The sequence below is a fragment of the Aspergillus nomiae genome (assembly GCF_001204775.2).
Source record: "Aspergillus nomiae NRRL 13137 chromosome Unknown contig00258, whole genome shotgun sequence".
NCBI classification, from domain to species: domain Eukaryota; kingdom Fungi; phylum Ascomycota; class Eurotiomycetes; order Eurotiales; family Aspergillaceae; genus Aspergillus; species Aspergillus nomiae.
In genome coordinates, this window is record NW_015378313.1 from 30,960 (window position 1) to 45,939 (window position 14,980).

Below are 14,980 nucleotides of genomic sequence, written 5' to 3' on the forward strand. Positions count from 1 at the left end.
AATCCGTCCGACTTAGGGTTATGAAAAAGGTGTGATGTGATCATGACCACACTCTATGCGCACTGACCAGTTTTCATTCTTTCCTCATAACATATCACATTGTATGTATCTTATCATACCACCCTCCTCTTCACCATTTCTTCCATATTTATAGCATGTGCCGTATTGCCTTGATGTATCTACTATCCTCTCACCGCTACAATGTCATCCACAGGCATCCTCAAATGAAATGCGCCCTATGACCTTTAGGTCTGCGATTGATTTATTGTCTACTGCGGGGTAGATCTATTCCACACTCAACCATGACACTCACCGAAATGGCAACACAAGGACAGGGCTCCCAGGAAACCCAACAATCCCAAAGCATGACGAAGAGAGCCGTCGTCTCTTCCTTCATCTTTCGCTTCCCTCCAGGGCAGTCTACCAAGCCGTCCGTAGCGTTGTTCAAGCGGAGCGAGAAAGTGAGAACGTACCGGTATGATGCGACTTCCAAACGAACAGTTCCTGGTAGCACGTTAGTAACATAACTCCTCCCTATAGTCATCACCTTGCGCCTATCTCCGGTAGCATCGACCCGTCCGACCCTGACCCTCTCGCGGCGGCATGGCGTGAATTGTGCGAAGAAACCTCCCTCACCCCATCGGATCTCAGCTTCTGGCGCACTGGCAAGCCATTCACCTTCAGCGACCCGTCCATCGGCCGAGAATGGACCATTCATCCGTTCGCGTTTCGTCTCAAAGACCCCGCAGAAGGGGGACGGGGGGAAGAGGCTATTCGGACTGACTGGGAGCATGAAGGGTGGCAGTGGTACGATCCTCGCGCGGTGCTGGGAGACGAAAGCCTGAACACTGTTCCACGTCTACAAGACAGTTTAAGACGGGTCTGGTTCGAGGGCACAACCAACGAGCGAGCAGGAAAGGCTCTTGCGGCTGGTCTGGAACGACTGCGAGCGGACCATGAGAGTGGCGCGCATGAATTGACGGCGATAGCGCTCACGGTGTTCCGTGACTTCATCGTGTACACGCAAAATCACCTCGATGCGGAATGGTGGGATATGGTTCGAATGGCAGCATGGCATCTTGTCAAGAACGGACGAGAAAGCATGGGTGCAGCCACGCAGAACGCCGTTCTATCTGTTCTAGCGGAGATAGAAGAGATCATGGAGCAGAAGACCGGTGCCGAGCAGAAGTGGGATCGGATCCTGGCTCTGATCGATTTCCACCTGAGGAATCGCACTGATACTGCACAGCAGGTCAAGAATTCCTTCATCTCCTACCTTCAGTGCCACTTTTCGTCCAGTGGCACACAAAAGGATCGGCTGACCATGCTCACCATATCCTCCAGTTCGACTATCAGGGACAGTATCTTGGAAGCATACGACGCGCTCAAGATTCAAACACTTGAACTGCGGGTCCTCGAGTCGAGGCCGCTTTTCGAGGGTGCCAGCCTGGCCTCGTCGATCCTGTCGACGTTCAAATCCCAGTCGAAGTCCCCCGACAAACACCTGCATATCACGATGTACACCGATGCATCAGCTGCACTGGCCGCCAGAGACGTCGATATCATCCTGCTCGGTGCGGACCGCATTTCCGCCACCAAGGGTGTCAGCAACAAAACCGGATCCCTGCCTTTGGTGCTCAGCGCGAAATATGTCACTCCAGGCGTGCGGGTTGTCGTGCTCAGCAACGTAGAGAAGATCAATGGAACGGCCGGGGTAATTGACGACGGACTCGCCGAGGGCAATGATCCATTTGAGGTGTCAAGTTCTTGGCGCAGCGACGGTGTCAAGGGCGTGCAGGTGCTAGAGAATGGGATGAGAGGCACCAAGTCGGAGCAGGAAAATTCGTCTGTCACGGTGGCGAATACCTACTTCGAATGGGTTCCTCTGGAAATGGTGGACGCCTTCATCTGTGAAGAGGGAGTCCTTCACAAGGATAGTATTCAGGAGAAGACCCGTAATCTGAGAGAGAAGACCGACCGGTACTTTGGTAGTTTGTAATGATGGTGGTCGCTCATCTAGTGAATTTGGCCATCGACGGGCCTATCAGCTGCAGATAAATGGATAGCACTTCACATATCTTGACTGACCTAAGTCGAACTAGACATGCTTTTCTCAAATGGCACGACAGCCCTCAACAGCAAGTTCATATCTGCCACATTTACATAAAAAGATATGATGTCATCCACCGTAGATTGCGCAAAGGAAACAACCATTACGGGATGTCCGCTCTAGTTGATTTTGTCTACGTGATTTGGAGATGTGTATACTGAGACGAAGTCATGGTAGAACGAAGTCTGAGATTAAGAGAGCTAAACAAGTCCGTACATGAAAACAGTATTCCTAAAAGAAGTAGAAAAGGGGTGTATCTTCAACGATGAACTCCAAACACCGGCTTAAAGGCAGGGATATCTAACGCCAATCACCATCCAAGGTATCATTAACAATCACGAACGCGCGCCTGTCGCTTGGCTGTCCCAATGTGGGTGTTGTGCACCTTCGTGGCGAACTTGAGACTGGTCAAGGTCTCGGCCAGGTGTGCCTGCAGCGGACTGACCATGACAAACATGAGCGTCTTCGAATTTCCTCCCAAGGAGAATTGGAGGAGGTAGGTAAGCTATAACTTGTTAGTACCTTGATTGCAGATGAAACAGCCAGGGGGACTTACTTTGCTGTTGCGATAGGGGATATGTCCGCCATCCTTGCCCTGTCCTAATGCGGCAATCACATCTCCTAAACAGCTCAGACTGCGGTTTATATTCTGCGTCTCCCGCAGCCGCTCGCCGGTTGCACCGCTGTGGCTCAGTCGCTCACTACCGGCCAAGTCCACCAGGTTGAGCGTTCCCTCACTGCGCTCACCGGTAATGCCATTCTCCCCGATGAGCTTCAGGATGAAGACGGAGTGAGACCGCGATGATCTCTCGTTGGCCTTGGTAGCAGCGACCGAACGATTGGCCGCAGCACGTTTGAGGATACTTTCGACCATCTCGGGCGAATCCAGGCGCACAGTAGTAACATCTGTAATGATTGTCTTGCCTCGTTGCATGTCGTGCCGGATTTCGTGCTTCTTCTTGTCCAATTCCTCCGCCTTGCCCAATAGATCGTTCAGATTTTCATTGTACACCTCTACGAAGTTTCCTTCCATAGTATACCTCCAACCCTTTTCTTTGAGACTAGTAGCAGTCTCGTAGATTTGGTGTACAGCCCGTGGAATCATGCCATCCAAAGAAGACATGGTGTGGGTCTTACCACTCCCGGTCTGTCCATAGCAGAAAATGCACACGTTGTACCCATCAAGCGCACTTTGGACAAGCTGGCTGATCTCATCGAATACCTCCGCATTCTGGGTAGATGGCCCGAATACCCGGTCAAAGGCAAAGTTGTTGTTTTTCTTGGTAATGGCGCCGAGGCTGCTCTTCTCTTCCAGTCCCACAACATTAATCTCCTTGCATTCCTCCGATGCATCAGGGAATTGAATCTGAGCCACGCCCGTCTGCGGCTCCGTCTCTAACGAGGGTCGGACACGGCAGAAGACCCGGATGTTGCCCTTGAGCTCCTGAACTTGGTTGTGTAATTTCCTTCGGAGGGTCTCCTCCTTCCGCAACTTGTCCTTAGTGGCGTTGGTCTCGGCCAGGGCATCCATCATTTGCTGATTCAACCGCTCAAACGCTTGAGACTGCTCCTCACGACCGGACTCCAAGAATTCGATTCGAGCTTTGAGCGCGCGAATCGACGACTCTAGAGTCACGCTATTGCTGCTGGCTGTGTCCAGGTTCTGCCGGAGACCCTGGGTGCTCTTGCGCTCCTGCGCAATCTCTTGTCGTAGGGCTTGCACGTCGTTCTGGAGCGAGGCGATTTCCCGATCTTTCCTGTCCAGCTCGATCTGGGAGCGTTGTGTATCTAGGGCGGTCTGAGACGTGAGCTGGTTAATTTCCCGGAGCCGCGAGGCCTTTTCGTCGTCCATTTCACGCTCAAATCGCCGTCTCAACTCGGAGAGCTGGTCTTCATGCTGCGCAGTTATGATCTGTATTTTCTTCTTGCTATCAACCCTCAGAGTCTCAACTTCGAGCCGTTGCTGAGAACTGAACTCTTCCATCGCGAGTTCATGTTCCTTCTGGGCCTCTTGTAAAGCGCCTTCCGCTGTTCCTATGCGAGCCTTCATTGATTCGAGTTCGACGCGTAAGGCCAGGTTTGCCTCGGTGAGATCTTTTCGCGACTGTTCGAGCTCGTTCACTGCAGATTGAATTTTGTGAGCTCCTTTCCACCCTATTGGTAGATCGTGGACGATTACCTCTTGATTTATACAGCTCCACGGTTTCTTTGAGCCCGAAACTCTCTTGGCCAGCCTGACTTACTCGGGAGACAAAGGCGTTGAAGAACTCCTCCATCGTCTTCTCGCGTGTTTCCTGGTCCCACCCGGCGCCTGTAGAGCAGTTAAAAGTGGTGATCATGGAATCTTTGGTCAGGAACTGGGGCACAGGGGGAGGCTTCCTCTTTGAGGAATTTTTAGACGGTGAAGGGGGCTTGCATGATGCAGTGGGCGTAGTAGGGGTATTCAAGGCAAGGGGAACGAATGGCCTATGGGTTGGGAAAGTCTTTGGGTCCAGCATCCTGGCGCGGAGAGGGCCCATGGTTGAAGTATCCAAAGCATCACGACGGTCAGGGCGCGAGAATACTTCATACTCTTCAGAAGAATACGACTGACCTCCCGACCAAGCCTGTGGGACACGTTCATGCACGCTTGCTGATAATGACGGGGCCGCGAAAATAGCAAAATCAGAGGAATCAAAGTAAAATTGTCGCCTACCCTTTCTCTTCCCCAAGATACTTGAATCTTCCTCATTATGGGTATCCAACGAAGTTGCTGGGCGGGCAATTGTATGACCGTTGGGCCTCCGGGCGCCGGCGAGCGAAGTCTGAGGGCGTGATAATGCAGAGTGGGGTCGCATACTAGATCCAGTGGCGTGGGACGCTTTGGTAGTTCGCGAAGCGGTGGAGGCGGATCTAGTTACGGTGGTCGTTGCATGGGGATTCGCACGACTATGAGGTTTTCCTGACAATGTCGTGGACATTGCTCTAGTTCTGGTGGTCTCGGCGCCTTGTGTGGTACTCCTCGGACGAGTCGGTTCTGTCCCTGTGAGCGCTACAGTCCTGCTAAGCCTGCTTGTTATCTCACTTACGCGACGATGTTTTAGCGATTGAGCCAGGCGGCAGGATGCCTGACCGCGAATTAGTATTAGCCGAGCTCATTTCTTTGAGCCCAGCGGCGGGTATGCGTGTGCGGGCAGGGGCTCGTGATTGCGTCTGGAAGTGCGTCAGTGAGGCTGGGCAGTGAAGTTTGTCATATCGAGCATCATTACCACGTTCTCATTATCCATCATGTACGAAAAATAAACAATTGATGGTACCGGTAAGAGGATACTCAGATAGAGCGGAGAGATGAAGGCGGGAGCTTTCGGAGCCACCGTCTAGAATGGAGAGAAAAACACACTGCAAGCTATACAAACAGACGAAGAGTCAAAGCGGGGAAGAGCGAATCACCATGAATTGTCGACAAATTGCAGTGAGGAGGGGTCCCGCATGGTAAGTGAGTAGCGCGAGGGTCGTCAGTCGCCAGGGAATCTTTACCCAGTGATGGACGTTGAGTTTGGTTTGGAAGTTTGGCTTGTCGTTTACCATCCAAGCGCCGGTTTCTGGAGTAACGCAGGGCGGTAAACAAACTGAGCAAATTGGGCATCGGGGCGGTGCTGACTCAGCCACTTTCCGGCGGGGAGACGCTAGTCCCAGAAAAGGCTAGGCGTATCGTATCCATTTGATCCCTTACCCTCCTCCGAGTAATTCTGTACAATGGTGTTATGCCAGAAGCACCCGGCGTTACCATGGTACCATACCGACTGTATACCACTGTCACGAGATATCTGTCCGGGTTGGGATCGATATTTTTTTTTCCCTTCGTTCTCAACAATTGAACGGTTACTGAATCTGAAGTTGATCATCAAATTGCGTGGACCCCCATAATTCATTGCCTGCAACCGTCACCCAGTGAATCCATCTCCCGCGTGCGGGTCGTCCCACCGAAGACCTTCTTTCAGACTAAGAGTGGACGGCGTCGACTTTCCCAGACCGACAGCTTCCCTGTTTCATAGTTGTCGCCCTTCAATTGCTCCTCTCCTCCCGTTCGGTTTTGCTTTTTTCCTTTGTCGTGATCACGGTTTTTGTCGAGTCTCAATCTGTGACAGCGTGATGTCTGGTCGTTTCGTCCGTTCCTCTAAATACCGTGAGCTGCCATTACATTCCCTCCCCTCTTTTTGATGTTGCCCGCAATCTGACAGGTATCATTTTAGGACACGTCTTCGGGCGGAACACAAGAAAGGTATCCAGCCAATTTCTCGGCATCGCAATACCGTTGCCCTATTGACAGCGCCTGTAGGAGCAATGTTATGATAACCTCCGCGTGTCCGCAAATGCCTGGGACAGCAATCTCGTCAAGGTTCGCCTACCTCCGTTCCACGCCGACACCCCTGAGCCGTCCGCGCGAGATAAACTAATCGCTAGTCAAGGTCAACCCCAAATACCTGTCTGTAAACTGGGCAGCCGGTGGAGGTGGTGCATTTGCTGTTATTCCTCTGGAAGAGCGGGGCAAACTGCCTGAGAGAATCCCTCTGTTCCGTGGTCACACTGCAGCAGTCTTGGATACCGACTGGTGAGCAGCGGTCACTTCCTCTTCAATCCAAGTCACACGTCCAGAAAGCCAACATACCTAGGAACCCTTTTAACGATGACCTGATTGCATCTGGTTCCGATGACGGCAAGGTATAATGCGAGACTAATCCGAGTGTTCGAATCTCATACTAAATAATTCTATCTAGGCCCTCCTGTGGCGCGTACCTGAAAACTTCACCCTCCGCCCCGATGTCGACCTCGATGATGTTAAGGATATCGCGCCTGTCGGAAAGCTGAGCGGTCACCCCAAGTCAGTCCCTCACCACTGCGCCTACCCTGTCGCACTCGTACTTTAGACGGAGTAAACGGTTAACAACATTACAGAAAAATCGGACATGTGCTCTTCAACCCTGCGGCAGAAAATGTCTTGGCTACGTCTTCTGGCGACTTCACTGTCAAGATTTGGGATATTGAGGCCGGTGCTGCCAAGCTCACGTTGAACGTGGGCGATATGGTTTATTCGCAGTCCTGGAGCGCCAATGGCTCCCTCCTGGTCACCACCTCTCGTGATAAGAAGCTCCGGATCTGGGATGCACGTCAGGAACGTCCCGCGCATGAGGTCCAGGGGCACTCGGGTGCGAAGAACAGCCGTGTCGTATGGCTGGGAGAACGTGACCGGATCGCGACCACCGGTTTCTCCAGGATGAGCGACCGCCAACTCGCATTGTGGGATATGCGCGCTCCTGCAGAGCCCATCAACGGATTCAAAGTTCTTGATTCAATCTCTGGTGTCTGCATGCCCTTCTGGGACGATGGTACCCAGTGCTTGTACTTGGCTGGCAGAGGGTAAGTGAGACTTGTGGTACATCTGAAAGTGATCTAACACCATTTAGTGACGGTAACATTCGTTATTTTGAATTGGAGAATGACAAGTTCGAATATCTCGCTGAATACAAGTCAGCCGATCCTCAGCGCGGTATTGCTTTCATGCCGAAGCGCGGTGTTAACATGCACGAGAACGAGATAACCCGTGCCTTCAAGACTGTCGGCGATACCTACATTGAGCCGATCTCTTTCATCGTTCCTCGCCGTGCCGAGTCCTTCCAGGATGATATCTATCCACCTACAATCGGCCTGACACCCGCTATGAGCCCATCGGAATGGTTCGCCGGCAAGGAAGCCATCCCACCGAAGATTTCCATGGCTAGTCTGTATGAAGGAGAGGGCCTCCAGGAGGTTACTGGTGTGCAAGACAAGCCTACGGAGACCTTGGGTGCTCCCGCAGCCCAAGCAGAACCTGCGCCGAAGCCCGCAGAGCCGACCCCGGTGAAGAAAGCACCGGAGCCCGAACCGACTCCTGTACATAAGCCTGCCCCGTCCATGAAAGAGCAGGGGGCTTCCATGGCTGCCATGGTGAACAAGTTTGCCGATGAGGAAGAGGCGGAGCCCGCGGCTGAGGAGTCCAGCTTTGACGAGGCACCCAAGCCCGTCGAGCGGGAAGCTCGTCCCGTAGAGTCTGTTTCGCCAGTCAAGGCCAGCCCATGGCACCAAAGGGAAGAGAGCAAGTCACAGACACCTTCCAAACCGTCAACCCCTGTTCCAGTAAGCACCATTCAAGGTTGAACCAAAAGCCATACCACAAACTAACCATAACAACAGGCCCAGAGTAATGTCAGCACCCCGGTTGATACATCTTCCGGATTCAATATTCCCGAGGTCACCAATACGGCTGCTAGCGCCCTCCATGGAGAAATCCAAAAGCTCACACATATGGTCGGGCCTCTACTGAACGAAGTCCACGAACAAAAGCAGCAGATCGAGAGTCTGACCAAGACGATTGAGTCGCTCGAGACCAACCAAGAGAAGCAGATACAAAGCCTGAACGAGAAGATCGTGGCTCTTGAGGCCAGGCTGAGTTAATCAGCCCATCGCTGTCTTTGTATCTATAATAATTGTATTCTTCCTGAATGATTCCTCTGCAAAAGACCGTCTCTCGTTTTGTCCATAGCCATCGATGTCGTGTTATATGCCTTCTATTATGATTGACGGCATGATTGCAATGTCAATGCAAATACCATTTTTGTGCTTCTTTGTTTCTTGTTCTACCTGGTTTTCTTGAGCGGAAATGATAGAAGTTGACGATATGTGTGGTTAATCGGTTATGATAAATATATATGTTTTCCTGGACGACGTCATTAGCTGAATCGCGTGTAGACATTAGAGATTTTCCTTCACATTCCGAACAGGGTAAGAAAATGAAATGAATAGAGGGCTGATAAATAGTATTTAGAACCGAGTGCAGCGCCACACACACATTACGCGGGTTGATGGTTGTATGCCGACGGAAATATATACGTAGGTCGACACAGCGACAATCTACTCAATTACATATTGGATTCATTTGTCTCAACAAGCCCTGACGCAAGATATCTAGATTCATAAATTGCCGTAAGTGGCACTATTTCATCCCATCAGAAATCCCCAGGAGGTATATCTACAAAGAACGACAGCGTAGATACTCGTCAACTCCACCGGAAAGTCAACAAAATAACAGCAACATCCATGAACTAAAGTATGCACGCTCTCCTTCATGCAAGAACAACACTCCAAACCCACGAAATATACCTGGAACGCTCTATATGCTCTTTTGTTGTGAGAAAGGGGAAGATACGGGGAGGGAAAAGCGAAAGTCATATGGCTCGAAAGGTAGGTGGGGAGTATGAGGAAGAAATAAAGGGATTTTATGCCCACCGGCTGGCTTCTCGTTCTTTTTCTACTCGTGCCGCGCGAGCGGCATCGCTCTCGTCGTCTTCATACTTGTAAGTGAGGCGTCGACCGCCAGCTGCCGGCCGCTCCTGACGACTGTCGCGCCGACGGCTGGGTTTACCAGCATCGCGGTCTGCATGCATGGCTTCGCGCCGTTGCTGCTCCTTCAACAAACGTTCACGGTTGCGAGCTTCACGCTCTAATGTATGAGGGTCTTTCTCCGGTTCAGAGGTCTTGGCTGATGATGAAGAGGGTTTGTCTCTTGTGCGATCTTTATCACGGATCTCGTCTTCACGGCTTCGTTTTATACGACGAGAATGGTGTCGCGATGAGTAGTCACTGTCAACAGGAGATTCAGTTCGGTCGCGACGAGGCCGTTTCCTGTCACGGTCACGGTCACGATGGCGATCGCGGGCTCTGTCTCTATCTCTTTCCCTGTCTCGTTCCCTTTCCCGGTAACGATCGCGATCTCTTTCACGGTCCCGACGTCGAGAGTCTCGATCTCTCTCCCGTTCCTCATCTCGACGACTGGATCGGTCTTTACCGGATCGGTAGGTCCGGCTGGAGCTCTCCTGAGGCTCGCTCACGATGGGTGTCCTGTTTCGAGAGCCGGGTTCTTTTTCTTCCGTAATTAATGAGACACGATCGGCATCGCGAGAGTCCCCATTGCGACTGGGACTCTGGCTGCGGTGGCGGTGTGAGCGATGCGATCGACGGCCGCTTCTCCTGTCTCTCTCTCTATCCCGCCGATGTAAGGACCGGCGGGAATCAACAGAAGGTGAACGGGTGCGGTGGTCATCTTCCACTTGAGACTGTTCGTCGTATTTGTCTTCACGACGAGGCCTTCTTGGCCGCTCACGTCTGCGCTCGGAGTCTTCTGCGCCGTTTTCGATACTTGCGGAGCGTGGGCGATTATGACGACGACTGGTGGATTGGGACCGCGCACGGGAACGAGACCGGCTTTTCGATCTCGATGCCGACCGAGCTCGCGACTTCGACCTCGAAGTCGACCGTGGGTGGTGGTCTTCCAGAGGTGCTGGGGTTGTGCTGGACACAAGGTTAGACTAGGCCGACAGACCGTCGGTGACGGATTGTGCGACTTACCTCTGGGAAGCGTCCGAAGGTCTCACCGATGAGACCGGGCCTCGTCCTGCTCCTTGGAAATTCCGCTGCCGGAGAATACTAGTATTTGGAAGACCTTCCCGCATTGCCCGGGGAGCAGCTGGTGCGCCTTCGACACCAGGCCCTCTCGGTGCAGGCATGCCGGATCCGGGCATGAAGGGTGGCCCAGTAAAAGGCCCTCCACGGCCTCCGGGAAATGGACCACGCATATAGCCTCGGCCAAAGCCTGGCCCCATCGGCATCATGGGTCCATTATGCATTCCTTGGGCGGCATTGGCCTGGTCAAGACTATCAATAGTTGGTATACCACGCAGCTCCGAGTCCTCGGGACCAGTTGTCTCGTCCATGGTGGGGCCATTTGCAGAACTGGCTTCACCATTGTCGCCCACGTCAGCAGCATTCTCATTCAAAGATGGGTCTTTAGTGCCATCCAAATCACCGCTTAAAGTATTCTCGTCATTAGCATTTGTCGCTTCCGCGGCGTTGGGTTCTCCTGACGGGGTCTCTGCAGATACGCCTTCCTGCGACTGGGATGACATGTCTTGATTGAAGTTAGGGGAATTAAACGCTGGGTAGTTAGCATTAGGAGGGTAATTAGCTTGCATAGGCCCCGTGAAGCCGCCGCGGCCACGACCACCAGGGTAAAATCCGCGACCACGGCCCCGGAAATTGCCCCGGCCATACCCGGGACCATAATAGCCGGTTTGGAAATCTTGGTTAGGGAATTGTTGTTGCTGCATTTGAGGATGAACTCCGTTGGGTTGAGACATATTATATCCGCCAAATCCAGAGGGGGCCCCATACTGTGGACCCATACCATTTGCGAAAGCATTTGGATTGAATTTATCTTGGCCTCCATTCCACATATTGTTTTGTGAGCCGTCCCATCCCCCATACATCCCTTGACCCGCGTCGAAATTCATCCCCGTATTCATGCCATTCATGTTCATCCCGTAACCTCCAAACATACCCTGACTCGCGACCATCGGGTCCATCATGCCGGCCATTCCTATAACCAATTTGTTAGCAACTCCCTGCTGTAGAAACTATGAACGAGGCGAGACACATACCCATAGGATTGAACATTCCGTTGCCCATGAACTGAGACATCGGATTGAAGTCCCCGTTATTGTTGTTCCAACCCATGGGGAACATCCCCGGAGCCATGCCGAATGGCATCCCATTGGGAAACATTTGCCCCGATCCCGGGCCCTGGGCCATATCCTGTTCGGATTCCTGAGCCAATTTGGCATCGTCTACATCTTCTCCTTCTCCGGAACCGTTCTGCTGCGTCACATCCGGGTTTTCCGTTCCATCCGTGGGGACAGCTTCGGTCTGTTCGTCCTGTCGAGGCAATAAAGTCAGTTGCACTCCTTTGTTGCAATTGTGAGGGATGCGAATTACCTCGGCCGGGGGTTGGGATTCCAGGGGAGCTTCATGATTCCCATCAGTTTGCTCGGTGATAGCCTCCGGTGGGTTTCCACTAGCCGGAAGCTCTTCTGATGGAGCTTCGACAGAAGGTACCACATCTGGTAAAACTTCTTCCTGCTTAATTTCCGGGATTTCGGAAACTGCGGGAGTTTCTTGGTGGGCCGAAATTCCCTGCACAGGGGTCGCATCATTGGTAGTCGCAGGAGTTGCCGACTGGCGCTCTTTCTCACGCTTCTTTTCCTCGGTACGAAGGAAAGCCTTTAAAGTCGTCCTGAGAGCTTTATTTGGTTTGCATAAATCGGAGGAGAGAGGCGTATGTGCGCAGACAGGACAAGTCTCTGGTAGTGACGCTTGGCCTAAAAAAAAAAAGGGAGTATTAGATCGAGTCACGATGTTGGGGAAATGACGAATAGCAAAAGAAATTGCAGCGCGTACAGTTCTCGCAGATAGCCTGATCGCAGCAAGGCAGCCGGAACGCGTTCAGAGCCAGTTTGTTGCAGATAGCGCATCGCAGCTTGAATGGAATTTCATCCTGCGTGAGAGAACTAATTCACCGGAAACACAATGAGCCACCAAGAATCACAATGGCAGAGGACGACCCCCAATGGTATTGCTTACCTCGCAATATCCATCAAGCCCGAAGGCTGATCCGCTGCAGCCATGGGGAAAATCGAGTCAAGACGGAGGTCAAGAGAGCACGAGATAAGTCCGAAGGTTGGATAGCCGGCGCGTATGACAAGTAAAGGCTAGCCCGGGTGGCAAATGCAGATGGCATGGTTCAATTCGCCATCAGTAGGTAATGAAGCGCATCCCTAACGACGTCGCAGGTGAATGGCGAGCGAGTAATGATTGTGGTAAGTCGCAATCTGACTGATTGACCAAATTTGGACTGGACGGGCCGGAGGCTGGTCGGAACGGAACAATGTGCGGACCGAGCGTCCCTCCTGTTTGCTTGTTTGCTCCCCGCCGAATGTAGGGGGACAGTTTTTGGTGGTCATTCAACACAGCGTCCTTTTCCCAAGGTTGTCCTTTACCCTGTAAGGGAGATCTATGTATGGACGAGGTACTCCATACTACTGGTAGTACTATACACATTACGCATATGACCGGTGAAGTCTCAAATTTGGATTATGTATTCGAGTACTGCATATCGTTGACTGTACTCGTCAACTACTACCGGCACCATGACCTCGTTGACCTGTTGCATACAATGTAAAATATGCCTCGGGTACTTTTTTGAAACGTGCTGTTCTGGTGCAGGTTGTCGATCATCTCATTTGAATGGCTGCACAACCTCCTAGTACTGCCTCACACCGCCCAAGGCTGACAGTTGCCCGTGACCTATCATCAGGGTTTGCCAACACAAACAAGGCAGGTTTAGTACCGGGTACTTGATACTGGATACTGGCTACATAATTCTATATGGACTCTAGCAACATGTTTTCATATTTCGGCATATCTGAAATAAATCTATATTGACTTTCAACACTATCTGGGGGCCAAAGAATCTTAGGAAAGCAGTAATACCGATTGGCCATCAGATTAGATCAAGTTATTTTCACCGTCACGGATGCGGTATTGCTGTAAACAGCAAGGATGACATTAGCGGCGATACCAGTGCTAGGTTTCTGCCTACCGTGTTCATCCTCTCCCAGCATCTCTGGGCTCATTCTGTCATCATTGACCGGCATGGTAGTTTGCAAAGGATTCCATCAGACATGTACACCTACGCGACCATAGCAAAAAAGCATAACAATAAGGATAACATCAACATAAGAACGAAAGGTATAGAAGGATGTGATCAACAATATCCCGAGACAACAACATTAGAAGGCCCTGTTTGGAATATATTGTCGACAATGACGAGAAGGGAAAGATACACGCCGAAGCAGAAGGTAAACAATGTCTGGCCCGTCAAAGCTGTCTTCAGTTAGTATGTAAAATTCCGAGCCGACAGACGGGATCACGCGCGGTAAGGCTAAACCTGGATTGGGACCCAATCACGGCCTCATCCACAGTGAATTGCTTTACGGTCGTGGTGGCGAGTGGTCAGATGAGAGCCACCAGTTGGGTCATGATGATGACGGTGGTGAGGAAAGAATCGATAATTGCTTTCATATCTTGTATAATATCCTTCACAAGAAGAGAGGGGGGGGGGAGAAACAATAAGAATAATAAGAATAATATCTATCGATAATAGAAAGTAGAAGGCTGTGACTTGTGACGTTAGTAAGACAATATGGAGAAGTAGCTGCAATAAGAGTCATGACCCATGTCGTCATGAGTTCTCGCGGTCATCAGGAAGTGTATCAAGTCATAAAAGGGGAGAGAGTAAAGGAACCATAGGAAATAAGAAAAAAATAAAGGAAAAAAAAAAGAAAAACATTCGGTGGTGGAAGAAGAAAAAGAAAAAGCTAAATCCATTCAAGGCTAACCAAATGACGGCTTAGTACATATTTTTAGCGTGCGAGTGGACCAGGAGCGCAGGGTTAAAAAGGGCGACCGCTGCTCTGCGGATGAAAAAAGACGCCGGGACCCTTCAGATTTTCTGGCCGCTGTGCCCACAGCCCACAGTTTCTTGTGCCCACGCACTTAGCCTTCGTTTTCTCTTCTCGAAGCAAGACAAAAGCTCGGGCCATCCGTGGCGCGATCGATCAAAACAACCCAGTAAAAGAAAATTACATACCCCTCTATTACACTCTTACCGTTATTATTGATTGTTTACTCCCTCGACAATCTGATCTCAGATCTGAAATACCACAACCAGGGAACTGTCTAGGAGTCCTATTTATACACCTATATTTTAGTACTCCGTTCGATGCCTATACCATTCTCCTAGGACATTCTTTATCAATTTTTTCATGTCCAGTTGGAATCCCTTTGACCACCGGAATTCTTCAATTTCAAGGTACGTGCCCACTAAAAACCACAGTAACTAAACTCACTCAACCCCATATTTATCCACATTAGTGGCTTCCTGTTTCGCGCTCGCGCATCCCC

General features: G+C 51.2%; 4 protein-coding genes across 4 annotated transcripts; 2 read left to right on the top strand and 2 right to left on the bottom strand.

Moving 5' to 3' along the window:
* Positions 1–302: 302 nt before the first annotated feature.
* ANOM_007349 (translation initiation factor eIF-2B subunit family protein) lies at positions 303–1,999 on the top strand (the record flags this gene model as incomplete). The annotated part of the gene is made up of 2 exons (XM_015552605.1): positions 303–475; positions 541–1,999. 2 exons carry the CDS (start codon positions 303–305, stop codon positions 1,997–1,999), a joined length of 1,632 nt encoding a protein of 543 aa, XP_015404519.1.
* A 439-nt stretch (positions 2,000–2,438) lies between these two features.
* ANOM_007350 (putative kinesin family protein (KlpA)) lies at positions 2,439–5,379 on the bottom strand (the record flags this gene model as incomplete). The annotated part of the gene is made up of 5 exons (XM_015552606.1): positions 2,439–2,615; positions 2,667–4,231; positions 4,290–5,126; positions 5,179–5,302; positions 5,359–5,379. The coding sequence occupies 5 exons, from the start codon at positions 5,377–5,379 to the stop codon at positions 2,439–2,441; spliced, it is 2,724 nt and encodes a 907-aa protein (XP_015404517.1).
* Positions 5,380–5,949: 570 nt separating this feature from the next.
* Positions 5,950–8,581, top strand: ANOM_007351 (coronin; the record flags this gene model as incomplete). Its single annotated transcript, XM_015552607.1, has 9 exons — positions 5,950–6,275; positions 6,343–6,371; positions 6,429–6,488; positions 6,559–6,701; positions 6,763–6,811; positions 6,868–6,971; positions 7,046–7,507; positions 7,555–8,263; positions 8,321–8,581. Coding segments are annotated over 9 exons (1,959 nt in total), but the record flags the coding sequence as incomplete, so codon positions are not given.
* An 821-nt stretch (positions 8,582–9,402) lies between these two features.
* On the bottom strand, positions 9,403–12,642 carry ANOM_007352 (uncharacterized protein; the record flags this gene model as incomplete). The annotated part of the gene is made up of 6 exons (XM_015552608.1): positions 9,403–10,474; positions 10,532–11,558; positions 11,620–11,893; positions 11,954–12,336; positions 12,416–12,525; positions 12,599–12,642. 6 exons carry the CDS (start codon positions 12,640–12,642, stop codon positions 9,403–9,405), a joined length of 2,910 nt encoding a protein of 969 aa, XP_015404516.1.
* Positions 12,643–14,980: the final 2,338 nt, after the last annotated feature.